Source organism: Harpia harpyja, chromosome Z, assembly GCF_026419915.1.
Source record: "Harpia harpyja isolate bHarHar1 chromosome Z, bHarHar1 primary haplotype, whole genome shotgun sequence".
NCBI lineage: Eukaryota > Metazoa > Chordata > Aves > Accipitriformes > Accipitridae > Harpia > Harpia harpyja.
The window spans coordinates 44,502,038-44,520,736 of record NC_068969.1 but is presented as its reverse complement, the minus strand read 5'-3'; the positions used below and the strand labels follow the sequence as shown (position 1 = coordinate 44,520,736).

General features: G+C 38.2%; 1 protein-coding gene across 2 annotated transcripts in view; it reads left to right on the top strand.

Moving 5' to 3' along the window:
- The window catches only part of MCCC2 (methylcrotonyl-CoA carboxylase subunit 2), a 43,346-nt gene extending 24,849 nt beyond the window's left edge, over window positions 1–18,497 (top strand). For both annotated transcript variants that reach the window (XM_052777959.1, XM_052777960.1), the window contains exons 9-17: window positions 248–347; window positions 1,277–1,372; window positions 2,623–2,695; window positions 3,073–3,149; window positions 5,239–5,305; window positions 5,578–5,734; window positions 6,537–6,651; window positions 8,119–8,204; window positions 18,072–18,497. In XM_052777959.1, the coding sequence (XP_052633919.1) occupies window positions 248–347; window positions 1,277–1,372; window positions 2,623–2,695; window positions 3,073–3,149; window positions 5,239–5,305; window positions 5,578–5,734; window positions 6,537–6,651; window positions 8,119–8,204; window positions 18,072–18,189 (889 nt within the window). In that variant the 3' untranslated portion in view covers window positions 18,190–18,497. The remainder of the gene's footprint in view (window positions 1–247; window positions 348–1,276; window positions 1,373–2,622; window positions 2,696–3,072; window positions 3,150–5,238; window positions 5,306–5,577; window positions 5,735–6,536; window positions 6,652–8,118; window positions 8,205–18,071) is intronic.
- The last annotated feature ends 202 nt before the right edge of the window (window positions 18,498–18,699 follow it).

Genomic DNA, 18,699 nt, shown 5'->3' with positions numbered 1-18,699 from the left:
TTACTTCCTAGAGTTGCTCTTTTATGTCATGTCTGATAACTTGAATACACTGTTTCAAAGAAAAGTTCAGGCATGGGTTCAATTTTGAAAGTGATTTCATAACAAAACATGGAGAGCTGTCTTGTAGCATCTATATTTTAAAGATAAAGATAAAACTTTTAAGGTCTTAGAAGTTTTTAAAACCTCAAGTTTTCATTGTCAGATTTTTTAATTAAGTCGTCTTATTGCTACTGCTATTTATATACAGAAAATCTGGTGTAACAGATCATTATGCTTTGGATGACAATCATGCACTTCATCTAGCAAGGAAAGCTGTGAGAAGTTTAAATCTCCAAAAGAAAGTAGGAGTAAGTATGTAGAATCTGTAAACACTGCATTGTTAAATTAGGAATGCTTTTCTTCTCCTGATTTGTACAATACATTTTTTGTCTCTGACTTTAGACATTTGAAAATGGAAGTTACGGTTCTTATCCTTAAAGATTTCTCTAATGTTTCAGTTCTGCAATTACATTCCTGCTGCATTATTCCCAATAAAATCACTGGGATTACATGCAAGAGTGAAGAAACTAGAACAGTGCTTCAGAATCACGGAATTGCACTTTAAGATTAACCCAGTCTTGCAAGGTGCTTAGCTTAATTTTAAGCCCACATGATAATTCCCATGGACTTAGAACTAGATAGCTGCTAAAACACCTTTTTGAACACACATTTTCTGTGATTATTAATGAAAGGTATAAAACTAAGGGGATAGACCTAAATCATGTTATTGTATTGTATTGATTTAAAATTTCCTTGTAGCAAACAGGATGGCATATGGGGAAGAAATTTCCTGAATTTGCTTTGGTAGGAGATGCAAGAGCGTGAACGGAAGATTAAAAGCTTAGCAGCTGAAGGAAGGCAAGATGTTCTATTCAGTTGCGTGGCAAAAATCTTCATCAGTTCTTCATAATAATACCTGCCTAATAGGACACAGGGGGAAAGTGAGCAAATGGGAGGACATGCTTAATTTTTGGTAACATGGAAGTGGAGCACCTATGGAGCTATATGCAGGAGTAGAATCAAAGGTAACAGTAAGTGTGAAAGTGTTAACAACCTTCAGTTTAAGAAACTTGATCTTTATGCAAAATGAGGACAAGCCAGTACAGGCATTTTGATGTGGTTGATGAAGAGAAGACTGTGCTCAAAGCAGTTGGCAAGTTAATTGTTTGGGGTTTTAAGTCATAACGTGGACTAATAATTCCTTTGTTGTGTAAATTGTTTTGTTAAATTGCTACAGGTTACCATAGAACCATCAGAAGAACCTTTATTTCCTGCTGATGAAATATATGGAATAGTTGGCGACCAGCTAAAAAGAAACTTTGATGTCAAAGAGGTATGAATATAAATGCAGGATCCACATGCCCATACATGCATGCACTGGCTTTTCTTGCAGGAAATCACTCTTTATATCATCATAGTTTGTCTACAGAAATCTGATTTGGGATATATAGTGAGTATTTTAATTTCATGAAGTGTTCTAACGTATTTTTTAGTATTTTTGTCCAGTGGATCCATTGCAATGGCAATGACATGTTGAAAATATAATTTTTTTTGGTTATACTTTTAAGAAGGATGAGAGATTGGTAACATTCTGAAAAAGCTGCCAGAAAATAGGGAGCTTTGCGTTGGCAAAGCATTCTATAGACTTGCTGAGTGATGTGATAGCTTTCTTTTTCCGTTAATCCTGTGAAAGTAAAGATCAAATATTTAAAAATTTATGGAGTATAAGCATGCTAAGCAATTTAGTGCTCTCCCAACCGCATATGGAGACTACTGTACTCTACTGCAAGTCTAGTGTAATTATTTGCCTTGGTACCTTCATCCGAGACCTCATCCTTTCTCATATTTTGCGTAGATCCCATATTCAGACCCTTTTTCACTACCAACCAAGTATTTATTTTAGGAAGAGTCTTAGTATGTACCTTTCCTAAAATACTTTGTCAGAAATTACTAGGATTTGCTTTCCATTAAGGGAAAAAAAGATGAACACATTTATTGAGTCTCACACTATGCTCTCGAAAGTTGTAATAGCTTGGATTTATGTTTTTTTAAAGTTGAAATAAATATCTTCTGGCAAATGTCTTGCTAGCAGTGGATCTATATTTGTATAAAATGGCTCCTTTGCATCTCAGAGAAACTTCAGAACAGATCTTTGTTATTTTCATATGTCACAAACTTAAGCAAAGCTGAAAATAAAATCTCTAAGAAAGTGACTCATGGCTATATATGTTTTTCTCTTTACAAATGTGAGTCTGTTGATTAATGTTTAATACAACCAGAGGTGGCAGTTTTTCTTTGAAATTTAACTAGTCAGGAAAACTTTGTTCCTGTATAATTAAACTGTTTGGTTAGAATATTCTTAATCTTGAAATGCCATTTTTTATAAACGTGTAGGTAAATCACACTTTAAAAAGTAAACGGGCTTTGCCTGCCATGCAGACTGTTTATAAGGTGGGCTGCTTGATGCTGTGTAAATGGAAAGCATTTATTTTAAGTTATATGTTAGCATGGTCTTTCCTTCTAAACAAATTAAAAACTCTGAAGGGTTAGGAATTTCATTTTATTTTTCTGTTTTTTCTTAAGGTCATTGCTAGAATTGTAGACGGAAGTAAATTTAATGAATTCAAAGCCTTGTATGGGGATACTTTAATTACAGGTATTTAGAAATATTGTATTATATTGTATTGTATTATATTGTATTGTATTATATTGTATTGTATTATATTGTATTGTATTATATTGTATTGTATTATATTGTATTGTATTATATTGTATTGTATTATATTGTATTGTATTATATTGTATTGTATTATATTGTATTGTATTTATTCTGTGTATGTTCCTACTGGTTTTATAGTTGGATTCATTCTGTCTGGGTCACCCACTGATATTTTTAATAATGTTTTTCTTCAATAGAACAGCAGTTTCTGTTACCAAGAGAAAGTGTTACCTTTATCTGCTATGCTAAAATATAGCTGTGCTATGATAAAAAAAATATATGTGAAAATTTGAAAATTTGTCTTTCTCCTTCAGGATTTGCAAGAATATTTGGTTATCCGGTAGGAATTATTGGAAACAATGGAGTTCTTTTCTCAGAGTCAGCAAAAAAGGTAAATAAATAGATTATTAGCTTCTTTGCCATTGAGAAACAAAACTCTGGTGGGCAACTTGCTGTTGAAATTAGGAACTTTTTTTAATGGAAGTGGACCAGCTCCACATTTTTCATGTAAACATGAAATAGCTTAATAAAATGTAAAAATAATTGACCATATTTTAGAAACATTGTTCTGTAGATTCTTTTGATACAAAAGAGGTAGGTCAATAGGGAAATTTAGTTAGAAAAAAAGCATTTGCATTTGTGTGACTACAACACAATTGAAATAGTATATCCTGAAACTTACAGCTATTACAAGAAAAGTCTATAATGATTGCATAAAATACCCTATTAGTTATAATTCCTAACCTTCACTGTGAAGTACTACAATAAACCACATCATTGTTTTTGTAATAACAATTTGGAAATTTTCAAACCTGGATTCCAGTACTCGGTTCATTGGTTTACCAGAGATTTAATTTTCATACTTTGCTGCAGCAGCTCCTGGCTTAGACTAATGAGTGAAAACACGGGCAGTCTCATAAAAATCTGTGAACCTGTTTTGTGAATTAAAGGGCATCTTTGATGGAATATTGTGATTGCATTATGGCTAACAGTGCTTTACAGATTGGGCTTGGAGGATTGGTGGTGATAAAGAGTTTCTGGGTATGGCAGAGTGATTACTTACCTTGTTCTGTGTTGTTTGGCTTAGTTCTTTATTTCTTCAAAAAACTACTGTCAGTTGAATTTTTTGTAATAGCAATTATATATAGTAGTTTTATTCTAGCAGGCTTCTCAAACTAATGGTGAGGAAATCAGTATTGAAAATCTATAGGAAAAAGGAAGCCTTGATGAGAGATTTGGAGAAAGGAAGTAATTTTACTTGATTTATTGCTGTAATAAAGTAATACACAAAATTGAGTTTCATGTACTGAAGGAATAGTTTCAACTTGGGGCACTGCAGTAAGTGGCATTGTTGTCGGTTAGCATTTGTTTTAACACAGTTATTTCCAAGTTGAAAATAACTCTTTCAATATTTCTAATACTTTCAGTATTTTGCTGATAATTTAGTGCTTCAACTTTTTTCCTACCAATGAAAAAGATGTAAGGAATCTTTCTCTGCTGACTTTTGCTGGCATATCAGTACTGTAAGAGGAGATGGTCAAGTTTCACTTGTTTCACTTCTAGAGAGACCTTTGTTGATAATGTTGCTTCTGTAAGCATCATAATCTAAGAATACTCCTTTTTTTTCCCTTACCGATTTTTGTAATGAGTTGTGACACATCTTTTTCCTGTGATCATCACTATGCTTTTCGAGTGCTTCTCTGAAAAAGCTAGCTAAAGATTATGCTTTATGGTTTTTCTTTCTTTTTTTGTTTTCATAAATTTTGCTGGTTTTTTACTGTGAATAGGTTAGAGGTTTTTCCAGTTGCTGTGCTACATACATGTTTTTTTACCAGCAGGGTGTAAATAGCCTGAGGGACTTTATTGATTTAGATTGTTTCTAGTTGAAACAGAAGCTTGGAATGTACTATTTGTATATTTGCTAGGAAAATGGTCTTTTCCTAGAAAATAGGGAGAGGGCATCTGCCCTGAGAAAAAAGAAAGGTTACAGCAATTGGCAGGGCCATAAGCAAATAGTATATGTGGGCCTTTCCCAATTTCAGAGAATAATTTTCTTTTGTACAGGAAATGAGGAGATATTTTTTTCTGGCTGTCTTAAGTTCCATGACACAGTCTTACAAAACTCGATGTCAGATGCCACACTGTGAAGCCGTCTGTCGTTTAACTACTTATTGGCTGAGTCAAAACAGTTGAGCTTTTCAGTATCAGCAGTAATGCTTTTTAAGGATATTATTTCTGCTTTACCCGTGGACTCACACATTTTTTGGCATTTTCTTACTTCTGCTAGAGTGAATGCATGTTTTGCAGTTGTCTTTGGATGAAGCAGAAGTAGTACAGAGCTTCATGATGCAAATACTCCCATGGACTTCAGTGGAAGGAGACATGCCACAGACTTCAAAGTGCTGGTAGTGATAGCTTCACTGATCCAACTTTTCATGGCTTACTTTTTTTTATTATTATTTTTTCTTTCCTCTCCACAGGGTACACATTTTATCCAGTTGTGTTGCCAGAGAAATATTCCCATTGTGTTTTTGCAGAATATTACAGGTGAATAAGCTCAATATTTTGAAGTTTTGCTATGTCATAGGCTTTGCTGTAAACTGTTGAGGCTGTGGCTTTTAGATAGCATCTTCTGTGCTTTCTTGTACCTACATCTCCAGCCTCTTCTGAAATCAGCCTGTCAGCAGCTGGTGAAGGCCTTGCCTTATGATTTGTTCTTCAGTTTTTTCTGCATGTGCTGTAAAGCACGTGGTATGACATACAGCACAGTATAATAACACAAAGCTAGTGAGGTTTTTTTTCATGTTGTAATTCTTCAGGTTTCATGGTTGGTAGAGAATATGAAGCTGGAGGGATAGCAAAAGATGGTGCAAAGATGGTAACTGCTGTAGCTTGTGCCAATGTACCTAAAATAACAGTGATTATTGGTGGTTCTTATGGAGCTGGAAACTATGGGATGTGTGGAAGAGCATATAGGTGAGTGTTACTTTAAATTATGACAGGAGGTAAGACTAAGAGAACATAACCTTGAAGTACCATTCTGAAAAACTATCTAAACTTGCAGAAGTTCTGCTATTTGGAAAACAGGAGTTCTCAATGTCATGGTCATAAGTGGTCATATGAAAATAGCAACCTGACAAACCTGTAGAGATTGATAGGCTTATGATTAACCTTGAAATAGGTGATGGAAGAGATCTTATAATGTGCTTCTAATGTGCATGCTGACATGCTTTTCTCCCATTTTAGTTCTTGGAGGAAAAATTATACAGTCCTAAACAATCATTAGGCAGTATGGGCTGGTCCTCTATTCTGCATTCATATGAAGAGTACCAGCTTGTGTAAAAAATTCTTGTTCACTTTAATGAGCCTGTTTTTATGAGTAATGTTTGCAGAACCCCTAACGATTTACTTTTTTGACCCTTTGGACATGATGCGCATAAATGGTTTTTTCATTTTTCAAGGTCCCTGATACTGTTGAAGTTGTTGGTGATATTTTTAAAGAGAAAAATTTGGGAAGGGGAGGGCATGGGGGCAGGGGTGAAGAGACTCAAGAAAGAGAGAAACAAATTTTTAAGGTGCTTGAATATAGGAAATGAGAATTTTCACATTTTCAAACATAATGCTGCAAGCATTGAAGCACGTTAATTTGCATTCTTTAAAAACCAATACATTATAAGATTGTCAGGCATAAAAATGAATTCTTAGCTGAGAGAGAATTAGTTCTTTACTAGGAAATAAGGCAATGTCTTATTTTAATATTTAATATATATTTTTTCAGTCCAAGATTTCTTTATGTATGGCCAAATGCTCGCATATCAGTGATGGGAGGGGAACAAGCTGCCACTGTTCTAGCTACAATAGCTAAGGACCAAAAAGCAAGGGAGGGAAAACAGGTATGTCTCTCTTCTTTCATTTGCAGTAATGTCATTATCATCTACTCTTTTACTGGAGTTGCATACTTGTGAGCTAGGGAAGGATGTTGCAGAGTGAGACACCAATGAACTATCGTTCTCCCAATGCCACCTAGTGCACTGACAAACATAAAGCATTTGTGAAATGTTATTGTTTACATCTTCTAAATGTGGTGATCATTCATGACATTCCTTGTCTTTGCTTAAAAAGAGGAGTATTTCTCATATCATCATCTTTGTGCCTTGTGCACCAGATTATTAGTTTTGCTCAAGGTGAGCAGCCAGGGATCCTCTCTGGTTTGAGAGTATGAGGAGGAGTATGTGAGAATAAAGTGTCTTTCCAATTATTTTTGAAGTAGGCAGTTTTATAGAAAGCTGATCTTCAAATTATTCAGTGACTGAGAATTATGAAACTTATAACAGCAGAAGTCTGTAGAGGTTCAAAAAGGATTTGGACTCATTTCAACATTTTAATTGAAAATTAGTGGTATTTTGTTTAATAATCTTTTCTGTTTTCTCTGTACACTCTTTTCTGCTGTGTTTTTTAAATTACATGGTTTATGTTTATACTGGCATCTTGATTCTGTAAGAAGTGATTTTATTGTGATGTCTTAAAATTGCTTGTATTTATCATGGGTAGTTATTCATAGTAATGAAGCGGTACGTGCATGTTATCTCAACAGTTCTTTTTTTTTTACACTTTACTTGGGCTTTCTGTGGATACAATATATTCACCCTCCTCTCTCTCTGTCTTAATTTCCCAACTCCCTGAGATGGACAAGATCATAGAATCATAGAATCATTTAGGTTGGAAAAGACCTTCAAGATCATCGAGTCCAACCATCATCCATGCCCACTAAACCATGTTCTGGAGTACCCCGTCTACGTGCTTTTTGAATACCTCCAGGGATGGTGACTGAACCAGTTCCCTGGGCAGCCTGTTCCAATGTCTGACAACCCTCTCAGTAAAGATGATACCCAGAAAGAAGTTTGAGAAAAATAATTGTAGTTAATGTCAGTAAAATATGTTAGAAACTTGAAAATTTTCTGAATCACAGTGGTGATCACTCTGGATCATAGAGAAACCCAGTGTTAGAATAGCACAGACTTGTTTTATTAAAAAAACTTGCCAAAGGCAACTTAGAATTTGGTTTATTCATTACAGTAGCTTCAGTAATATTTAACATGCTAATCCCCAATTATTCTTATACTCAGTTAAGTATATTTTTACTCTCCTTTTCCCACCCATCCGTTTGGAAAAGTGGTACTTTAATTTCATTGTCAAATATGCTAAATTGATAATTGTGTGTAAAAAGGGGGATAAACTTTGGGGAGGTCATTTAGGCAGTTTCTTTGAGTTTGATGCTGCATATAAAGCTCTTCTGTCATTGTGGAAGAAGATATTAAAGAATATCTTATCTGTGTTTGTTTATTTGCCTGTTTTTTTAGTTATCTGAGGCAGACGAAGCAGCTTTGAAGGAGCCAATCATTAGGAGGTTCGAGGAGGAAGGAAACCCTTATTATTCCAGTGCAAGGTAACATATAAATGACTTTTCCAAAACTTAATTGTAATCACAGGACATAACAATAAAATCTAAATCTTGGTGTTGAAGAACAGCGCAATCTGAAACAAAGATGGGGTTTGATGTGCAGCAGTACAACACAACAAGCTTCAAATCAATGTTTTGTCTGTCTAGTCTCTTAAGACTTTGTAGTATGTACTGTTTCAGAAGGAGGCATGCACTTGCAGGAATTATTCTGTTGGTTCTGTAAGTAATGATATGGTAGCATAGAGTTTATATTCTATGTATTTTATTCTGGATAAGTTTTATATCATTCTCCCCAGTGTAGATTCTGGTCACCTTTCTAAAGCCCATTGGACAATGTGATGGGTGGCTGCATGTGGGTTAGGAAGAATTCATTTTAGTAGGATTCTGCAAGTAGAAGAGGCCAGTGGTTAAGGAGAAGTTTCAGGAAGACCTGAAGCCATTTGCAAGTCTGAGGTCATGATCTTGGTAGGTGACTGTATTGGATGATAGCAGTTCAGATAGGGCATTGGCTGATGGGTGCAGCCTATTCATGTTTGTTGAGAAGTCCTTTGCAGTGTTTTGTGCTCAGGTTAATGGGATATTGGTAGATGCCCAGGAACTAGTTAGGCTGATGAAGCAAGGTGGCATCCTGGAGTGTTACCTCTGGAAACTAGCTTGGAGGCCTTCTTGGCCTCTGTTGCTCTACATTAGTTTTATCCTGTCTGTATTAATCTTCCTGCACATTTTGCTGCTTGTGATATCCAAAAGCTATTTCTCCACTGGCTCTCAGCTGCTAACGATGGTAAGACGGTAACGTGTAATAACGGGGCTTTACTGTGCCTCTATGGCTTCATGTTTTGCAGAAAGAATATTAGTCGCATACAGCTGTGGAGTCTGCTGTATGTATGGTTTTGTGTATCTGAATTAGAATTACTGATGCTTTTCTTACCTGCAAGCTGGGGAGTCTGGAAACAAACAGAGTACAGAGTGGTTGCGATATGATAAATTTTGATGTGGGCATCATAGGCAGAAATTACCTGAACAAGTGGGTGCAAGATACTCTGTCGATGTCATAGAGATGCCAACAAGAGAAGGCATCTGGGGGCCTTTTTATCTAACTTGATACCTGCTTAATCTGATGTATGACAAATTTGATACAGCAGCAACAGCAGCAGCATAGCATCAGTGAGCTCCTTTATGAATTGTTTATCATGATCTGTACAAAATTAATGGTAGCTTTTACTCAGTTTTCTGTTGGGATTGTGGAATGAACTTAACTGAAATAATCGTACCTGGGGGATTCATATTCATTTTAATGTTTAATCAAATGAATGCCTTCATTAAATGGAAGCTCTTGCCATTTTGCCCTGGCTGGTGCTGTGATGGGATAAGTATTCTTAGTGGGATATGTAGCACGGGATTTGTGGTGTCATGTAGGCAGATTTCGGTGGTGCAGTCATAGAGTGGGTTTAGGGAGGGTTTTAGTCTCATCACGGTTTGGTCTCCGCTTCTGGCAGAGGCCTGTATGGTAGTGCTGCAGAGAGTCATAGATACTCTCAACTTCCTGAGGTTTTATGCATGTGTACAATCCCCACTGCTACTAAGTTACAATTTATTGGGGGTTTTACATATAATTAATGAGGATACTTCTGTGACATCGCGAATTGTTACTGACACGGACTTTGTGGTGGCACACTCACTTTGATTTTTTTTTTTTAAATCTTTTTAATTGATGTAAATTTCATAGGGTATTCCCCAAATTGAGAGATGGTGTCAGCTGTTAAAAACTTTTGTGCTATCTCTTTTAGTACCCCTTAAAGATCAAGCCTAGTACCTGTGTCATAAAACCTTGTGCCCTGAGGCAAGAAGGAAAAATAAAAACACATATTATCATCTTTTATAACTGGATTTTAAGGAGAATTTTCCAGTGATATAACGACATTTAAAAAATGAGTCAAACTCTCTGTATTTAAAATTAATCCCTGCCATGCAGAAGATGATGAATGGTTTGATTTCTTTTTTTTTTTTTACATTTGCTTTTTTTTATATGTTCACTGGCAACACAGTCATAGTCTCTTTGCACTCATGATTGAAAATCATTGGATTTATTTAACATAAAATATATTCAGTATATTAGCAATATAAAACCTTGTCCTCTCCCCAAAACCAGCAGACCATTGTCAGTATTTACAACAGTAGGTTACTAACCTGCAAGAAAGTAGGTTCACATGTAAGATTGCAACCAAGTTGGTGAGGGTCCTGGAGCACAAGTCTTATGAAGAGCGGCTGAGGGAACTGGGGTTATTTAGTCTGGAGAAAAGGAGGCTGAGGGGAGACCTTATCGCTCTCTACAACTACCTGAAAGGAGGTTGTAGTGAGGTGGGTGCTGGTCTCTTCTGTCAGGTGGCTGGAGATAGGACAAGAGGAAAGGGCCTCAAATTGCAGCAGGGGAGGTTTAGATTGGATATTAGGAAAAATTTCTTTACTGAAAGGGTTGTCAGGTATTGGAACAGGCTGCCCCGGGAAGTGGTTGAGTCACCATCCCTGGAGGTATTCAAAAAGCGTGTAGACAAAGCACTTCAGGACATGGTTTGGTGGGCATGGTTGATGGTTGGACTCGATCTTGAAGGTCTTTTCCAACCTAAATGATTCTATGATTAAGGTTAGAATTTTAAAAAGTCAGATTCTAAATTTTTAATAATGTCCAGTGATTTTTGGACATGAAACATGAGTATTTAACACCAGTTTTGTGCTGTCTACTGAGCAACTTTTACCAGTTTATGTTTCCAGAATACCTGGCCATTTTGTGAAGTTAGGTTGCAAATCCAGAAGGCACCTCAGTAAACAGCCCAAGTTTGCCTAGCCTAGGGGTTAGGAAGTGCTCTTAATGCTAGTGTTACTGAAAAAGCTGGTCAAAGAAACTCTCTGAGACTCGATTTTGGAGTTTTAGAAAGCAGGCATTCCTTATTGCAGTGCTGCATGCATGGGGGATAATGTCTCCTAGTGTGCATCCCGTTACCTACAGCAAACAGCTTACATTGTTCTAATCATATACATATTCATGCTGTCATTTACACAGTGTCCACCTTTTGGGCATGCGCAGTGTGGGTCATCTCTTTTTCCTAGTTAGCTGGCCTTGGCAGGTTTTAATTACAAAAACTCAGCGGGACTCAAGGCTTATCATCAGGGCCCAACGCTTCTTGTCTGTTGATGCCTTTGGTGCATACCATTGACAGAGCTCAAGGTTTTCTTACCTTATTCGTACATACCAAAGTTTCGAAGTTGTTCAAGCAAGCAAAAGTTCATCACTACAGCAATACAGTTAAGTTTTCCTTCTCATGCCTTTATTTCAGGCATCACTAGGTGTCTTGTCCTTAATTTAAAAAAGCAGGGTAGTTACATATTTCTTATTGTGCCTGTAGCTTGGAAGGGAAACTTAACAGGCACAGATGCGAGCTGCCTGAGAACTAACATGGGTCTGGGTTGCATGTGGTTGGGTCCATGTGATGCTGCACTCAAGCTAATAAGCCCAGCTGAGACATGAAGTCAAATGTCACAGCTGAAATCCAGCTGAGGTGCAATGAAAGTGAAATGCACCTTTTCACTGAGGAGTGCTTGTGAGAACAGTGTGTGACTGGCTCAGGTCGAGACAGTGCAGGCTGGTTTTTCTCTGTCTTTAATCCATGTAGGTACAGTCTGCATTGTCTAGTGTCGTGGTTTAACCCCAGCCAGCAACTAAACACCACGCAGCCGCTCACTCACTCCCCCCCCACCCAGTGGGATGGGGGAGAAGATCGGGAAAAGAAGCAAAACTCGTGGGTTGAGATAAGAATGGTTTAATAGAACAGAAAAGAAGAAACTAATAATGATAATGATAACACTAATAAAATGACAACAGCAATAATGAAAGGATTGGAACGTACAAATGATGCGCAGTGCAATTGCTCACCACCCGCTGACCGACACCCAGCCAGTCCCCGAGCGGCGAATCCCTGCCCCCACTTCCCTGTTCCTATACTAGAAGTGACGTCACATGGTATGGAATACACCGTTGGCCAGTTTGGGTCAGGTGCCCTGGCTGTGTCCTGTGCCAACTTCTTGTGCCCCTCCAGCTTTCTCGCTGGCTGGGGATGAGAAGCTGAAAAATCCTTGACATTAGTCTAAACACTACTGAGCAACAACTGAAGACATCAGTGTTATCAACATTCTTCGCATACTGAACTCAAAACATAGCACTGTACCAGCTACTAGGAAGACAGTTAACTCTATCCCAGCTGAAACCAGGACATCTAGGAGCTCTTAATTGTTCTCTGCTGTCTTGTAGAGACAGTTGGGTATATCAGTACATATTCTTAACATTTTCTGCCCTGATTTCATGCCTTCCTGCCAATATTATGTGTGCCTTGTTCCTTCACTTATTGCTAATTCCTAAGCAAGATCTCGGACCAATAGCTCAAAAGCTTTCGTTACTGTGGAGTAGGCTACTGTTATGGGTTTGTGTGGCACAGGTTTTTTTGGTAGCAGGGGAGGGGCCGCAGGGGTGGCTCCTGTGAGAAGCTGCTAGAAGCTTCCCCAGCTCCAAGTCAGACCCGCCGCTGGCCAGGGCCGAGCCCATCAGTGACTGTGGTTGCGCCTCTGGGAGAACAGATTTAAGAAGGGGAACCTGCAGTGAGTAGGGGGATTGGAACATGAGAGAAACCCCTATGAAGATACCGAGGTCCGGGGAGGAGGAGCGGGGGAGGAGGGGATGCCCCTGCAGCCTGTGGTGAGACGGCAGGCTGTCCCCCCCCAGCCCATGGAGGGGAGCGGGGGAGCAGATGCCCCTGAAGAAGGCTGTGACTCCATGGGAAAGCCCGCGCTGGAGCAGCCTGTGACTGAAGATCGGCCCGTGGAAAGGACCCACGCCAGGGAAGTTTGTGAGGAACTGCAGCCCGCGGAGAGGACTCACATTGGAGAAGCTCATGAAGGACTGTCTCCCGTGGGAGGGACCCTACAGCAGAGCAGGGGCCAAGTGAGGAGTCCTCCCCCCGAGGAGGAAGGAGTGGCAGAGACAAGGTGTGGCGAGCTGACCCCAACCCCATCCCCTGTTCCCCTGTGCTGCTGGGGGGAGGAGGGAGAGAGAACTGGGAGTGGGGTTGAGCCGGGAAGGAGGGAGGGGTGGGGGGAGGGTGTTCTAAGGTTTGGTTTTACTTCCTAATAGCCTTGTTTTGATTTGATTGGTAGTAAATTAAATTGATTTTGTTTCTTCCCCAAGTTGAGCGTGTCTTTTGCCCGTGACCATAAGTGGTGAGTGATCCCTCCCAGTCCTTATCTTGACCCATGAGCCTGCCTTTATATTTTCTCCTCATCCCACCAGGGCCAGGGGGGGAGGAGTGAGTGAGTGGCTGTGTGGTGTTTCATTACTGACTGGGCTGAAACCACGACAGCTGCCCAAGCAGAGGCAATGGGATTACAGTTTTTGCAGCAAGTAATGTACCTGAGGGAGGGATTTAGGCACCTTCTACCTTGGAGCCAACCCATTTGTTAGCCAGCACCATCAGCTGCTTATTGGCAAGCATTTGCCGTAGGTCAGGGAGAAGTAATCTCTTCCCTTTGCACTAAAGGATGCTTCCTGTCTGGTCCCAAGCATGGTAAAAAAGACAGTTGACTGTCAACCAAATGTCAGGGTGCTGTATTGAAAGTCAATCTGGACAGCCTTGGTTTTGCCAGATGCTAGCTAGATCCCTCCAACAAACTCAAACAGCTTTGCGTTACCGAGAGGAAAGAATGATGATAGATGGGCAGAAAGGCTGCTGCCTGTATCGCTGCTTGGGTGCAGCCAGTTTGGAGGCTGCCTCACGCTGTCCTCTTGCTAAGATAAGGGGACCGGTCTGCCTCACCCCTAATGTCCATTGAGATTGTTGTGACCCTTCCAGTTGACTTCATTAGGCTTTGAATCAAGCTTTTAGTAGTACTAATGAGAGGGAAGGTAAATGCCCTAATGTCGTGGTTTCAGCCCAGCCGGTAAGAAAGGACCACGCAGCCGCTCGCTCACTCCTCCCGCCCCCCTCCGGTGGGATAGGGAGGAGACGGAGGAGAGAAAAGAAAAAAAAACCTGGAACCTCGAGGGCTGAGATAAGGGCAGTTTACTGGGACAACACACAAAAAAAAAAGTTACAACAACAACAACGGTACTAATGAAAGAATATAAAAAAAAAAAAAAAAAAAAGTGATGCACAGTGCAACTGCTCACCACCCGGAACCCGACGCTCCACCACCGAAAATCGAGAGAGCTCCCCCCGGCCCGCTCCCCATTTATATACTGAGCATGATGTCACATGGTATGGAATAGCTCCTTGGCTAGTTCAGGTCGGCTGCCCCGGCTATGCCCCCCCCACCTCCCAGGTTCCTGTAAAAATTAACTCTATCCCAGCTGAACCCAGGACACCTAATGATCTTAAAATACAAGCAATTTCCCTATTTACTCTGCTTATATAATTTTGCTTATAAATTATAACTTGTTATATGTACAGGATGTCAATACTGTTCCCTGCAGTTGTATTTTTTTATCAAACTTCAGTCAATTATTTGATTAGAACCTTTCACAGTGAGCAGTCTTAATCAACAGGAGTCATTAGGCAGCACGCTTTTTAATGGGTTATATTAATCTGCTTACAGGTTTCTAAAAGTATTTCTGTGGTTTGCATCTTAACAAGTTACATAAGAATTTTACTTTGGGGGGACTTCATTTCTTCTACTCACAGTGTCTCAGTTACAGATATTTTATGAGTGTAGTTGTGACATGTTCTAGCAATGGGGTTTTAATAGTTTAATTATTAATGTTACAAGCCAGTAGAGAGTGTAGTTTTCTTTAAATAAAGAGAAGCAGAAGCCAGGGATGACCATATGAAAGCAGCTTGACTTCCATGCAACATAAAATCTTTCTGGTTGTCAGTATAAGTTAATTGTGTTGCTATAAAAAAACCAAATCTGCCATTAAAATGTGCTTCATGTTTAGAAGTGTTTATTACAGTGGTATTCATTATGAAGTTGCAGCTTGGAAGGTACCACCTTAAGTTGATGATTCTTTTTGATTCAGTTCATCCCTGCGCTCCTAAGGCCCTTAGCAGATTTATTAAACACTTTTAAGAAGTATGAATTCCTTCATTCAGTTTCAATGTGTTTCATAAATGAAAAAGTTAATTGCAAGTGTTCATTTAAAAAAGTTGATATGCAGAGCAAACAACCCTGTAACAGTCAAAAAACTCAAATTTGCTTAAAAATAGAAATTACTATATTTGAGATTGTTCTTAACAGTTGTTTTTTTCACAGCCCCAAGAAAACAAAGGGATTGTGGTCGATTTGACCTCACAAAACTACTTTGCTTTTCACTATTAATAGGGATCTTCTTCATCCCTTCGGTGGATTAATCTAACTATATTCATCAAAACTTAATCAAGATCTAAAATAGAAGAAGGAAAGCGTATGCATTAAACTTTGGTAATGCATACTTCATGATGTTTAAAGTATAGGAAATACTCTACCTTGGCCATTCTATCATGCTAGATTATACAAACAGGTATAACCGCTATCTTGGGGAAAAAACAGAGAATTCAAACAACTCTTAAATAAGTCTCAGTAAACCCAAGTTGTATTTGGTCCTGTGGTTATTTTGAACAAAAAAGCTTCTAATTGTTTTTGTTGTATGGTAAGAAGCACTTGCTCTGAGTCTCTTTTCAATGGAGTATTGTTAAAATATGCCAAAATATTTTAATGAGTTATTACTTACAATTTAAAGCTACAGTTAGGAAAGGAGTTATTTGCAGGAACCAGACTGCAAGAGCTTATACCATGCAGTTTATCCAGAATATGATATACACAATTCTTGTGTGTCTTCTACAACAGAATTTGCTGCTGGTACCAATTCCACACAGATGCAAGCGTGGCTGTTAGAATATTCCAATGCATGGCTTACAAGCCCACTAGAAAGGAGATACTCACTGAGAATTCTAAATGAGAACAGATTAGACAGAGCTACAGTGTCCTTATATTTGTAATTTGAGTTTATAGCTTTTTTTTCCCCTTGAAAGAAGTTCTTTTTTTTCCAGATTTCTTGCTATGCTGGTTGGGACCTGTTAGCCAGGTCAGTGAGTGCCATGGCTGCTGTGGTGTAAAATCTCTGTAATCAAGCTTTTGTTTTCAGTCCCCAAAAAGAAACAGCACAATTTTTCCCAAGAGCAAAGTCTTCCCTTTTCCAAACCCCTTTCTCATTTTGTACTTCATTTTTGCTCTTGTGCCCCATTTAGGGTAACAGTCTCTTTTGCTTGGGGAGCTATACCATAGTAAGATATATTTATAGTGCAGTGTTCTTTCTGAGTTGGGTATCTTTTTTCTTCTGTCTCTGCTAGTTGGAGAACAAGCTCCTAAGCTTGAGTCTGAACCCTCGTGCCTCATCTTGTAACAGGTGTCCTTTATTACAATTCGACTTTGTGCATCCTAGGATAGATACATGTATTTGCTGTAAAATAAAAAGCATACATTGTCAGTCTCCTAATATTTTTATCTAATTTGATGAATACTACTTTCACAGCAAATGGTAAAATAAAGCAAAGATGGAAAACACTCAGAAATGTCTGCTGCTGCCTTGAGCTTATCAGCATGTATTTATGTACAGTTTGCAGTCCTCTTTCTTTTAGGGATGAAGTTGGCACATTTAGTATGGAGAGAAGACTGCAAAATTTATAATTTCCCGTCTAAAAGATTTTTTTCAATTAATCTTCAAACTAGGAAATCTGCAGCTGGAAACTTTAGTTCAAAAGGAATGGCTATGCTTTCGATAGTCAGTCTTAGCTCCCTATTCATGACCCTTGTATTTTTTACATTTTCCACAGACAAAGAATTAAACATTAGCCAACACTGAAGTAAGTTCAAAAAGATTGCAAAGTAAGTCTCTCTAGGGAAAGATGGGATGGAGGTGGAGCATAGCTATCTTAATTAAAGATATGTGCTTATGTTTTGCAGACCCTGATTAAAATGCATGCTTATTTAAGCGAGACTGGGTTGCAATGAGCAGTGCGGTATCTTGTTTAATTATCTTGCTGGGCAGGTAGTAGTTATAAAATATTTACAGTTTTGTGGCCTGCTGGGGGTTTTGACATGGATTTTATTTTGGGTTGGATGGAGCTGTCATTGAGAACTGATAACCAGAAGTACTTTAATTTTTGGATAATATCAAAGAGACTATTTACAAGTGTGTTTGATTTTGGGGAACTTGGGAATTTGGTAATTGCTCATTCATAATTTAATTGCCTTCAGGGCTGGGTTAAGGATGGTATCTTAGAGTTGTTTAGAAATGGACTTCAGAAAAAATAAATACAACAAATACTGGAAATACTTGGAATTTATTGTGGCTCTTTTAATGATGAAAGAATAAACACTTCTATCATTCTCATCTGGCAGCTGAACTAGACTGAATAATATAAATAATGATGTGATGTAGCCCTTTAAAATACTAGGATTCTTAATAGAAGAAGATAGGTCACTGACAAAAGGTCATTTTCCATGTGAATATTGAAAAACAGAGGGTCTCTTTTCTCTAAGGTGATGACTTTGTACTAAAAATAAGTATGAAGAATCTAGTTTAAAATATGTAGACCTGATGTTCTTCATTTATCCAAAATTTATTCTTTGTTCTGTAAGACACACACCAGAGTAACACACACCAGTCTGTTGCATTGATGGTTAAGGTGAATTAACTCATGGCTTCGACTATAATTTAGCTCTTTAGTCTACTCTCTTTAGTGTAACTATTTCCAGTTTCATGTGCTTGAAAATCTACCCACTGAATATGTTGATTTCCTTTAATTATTATTGTTTGATTTTTTTTTTTTCTAGATTATGGGATGATGGAATTATCGATCCAGCTGACACAAGACTAGTTTTGGGCCTCAGTCTCAGTGCAGCATTAAATGCACCTACGAAGAAGACAGAATTTGGGGTTTTCAGGATGTAAACTTAAACGTACACTCATCAGAATTACCTTGTATATTTTAATTGGGGCTGGACAGCAAACTAACTACAATATTGAGGTGATTAAAATATAAAGTGTTGTACAATGCTATTTTTAATGGAAATGTCATAATTTGTTTTCACTGAGTAATCATCACACAGTGCTTCAGAGTTTTGATTGTGATTTGAGATCAGTCACAGTGCTTGTATAACTGCACTGCATGAATAAACTGCAACTTCTAGTGTTATGTTTAATGTTTGACAAGAAACCATTGATACTATCTCTTATATAAATCTGCAAAATAAGCTACATATTTGGTGCTTATCAGCTGTTCTATTTCTTTTAATTCTTCTTTATATGTCTCCTATAAATACAAAATACTTTTGCAAACCAACAAAAAAAAATCCACATTTGCTAGTAAATAATTTTTGCAAAAGAGAAGTGCTGTAAGGGCTGCCAGGGAGTTCAACACAGCGTGAAATTACAGATTTCATGCAGCTGTTGGCATTTTGG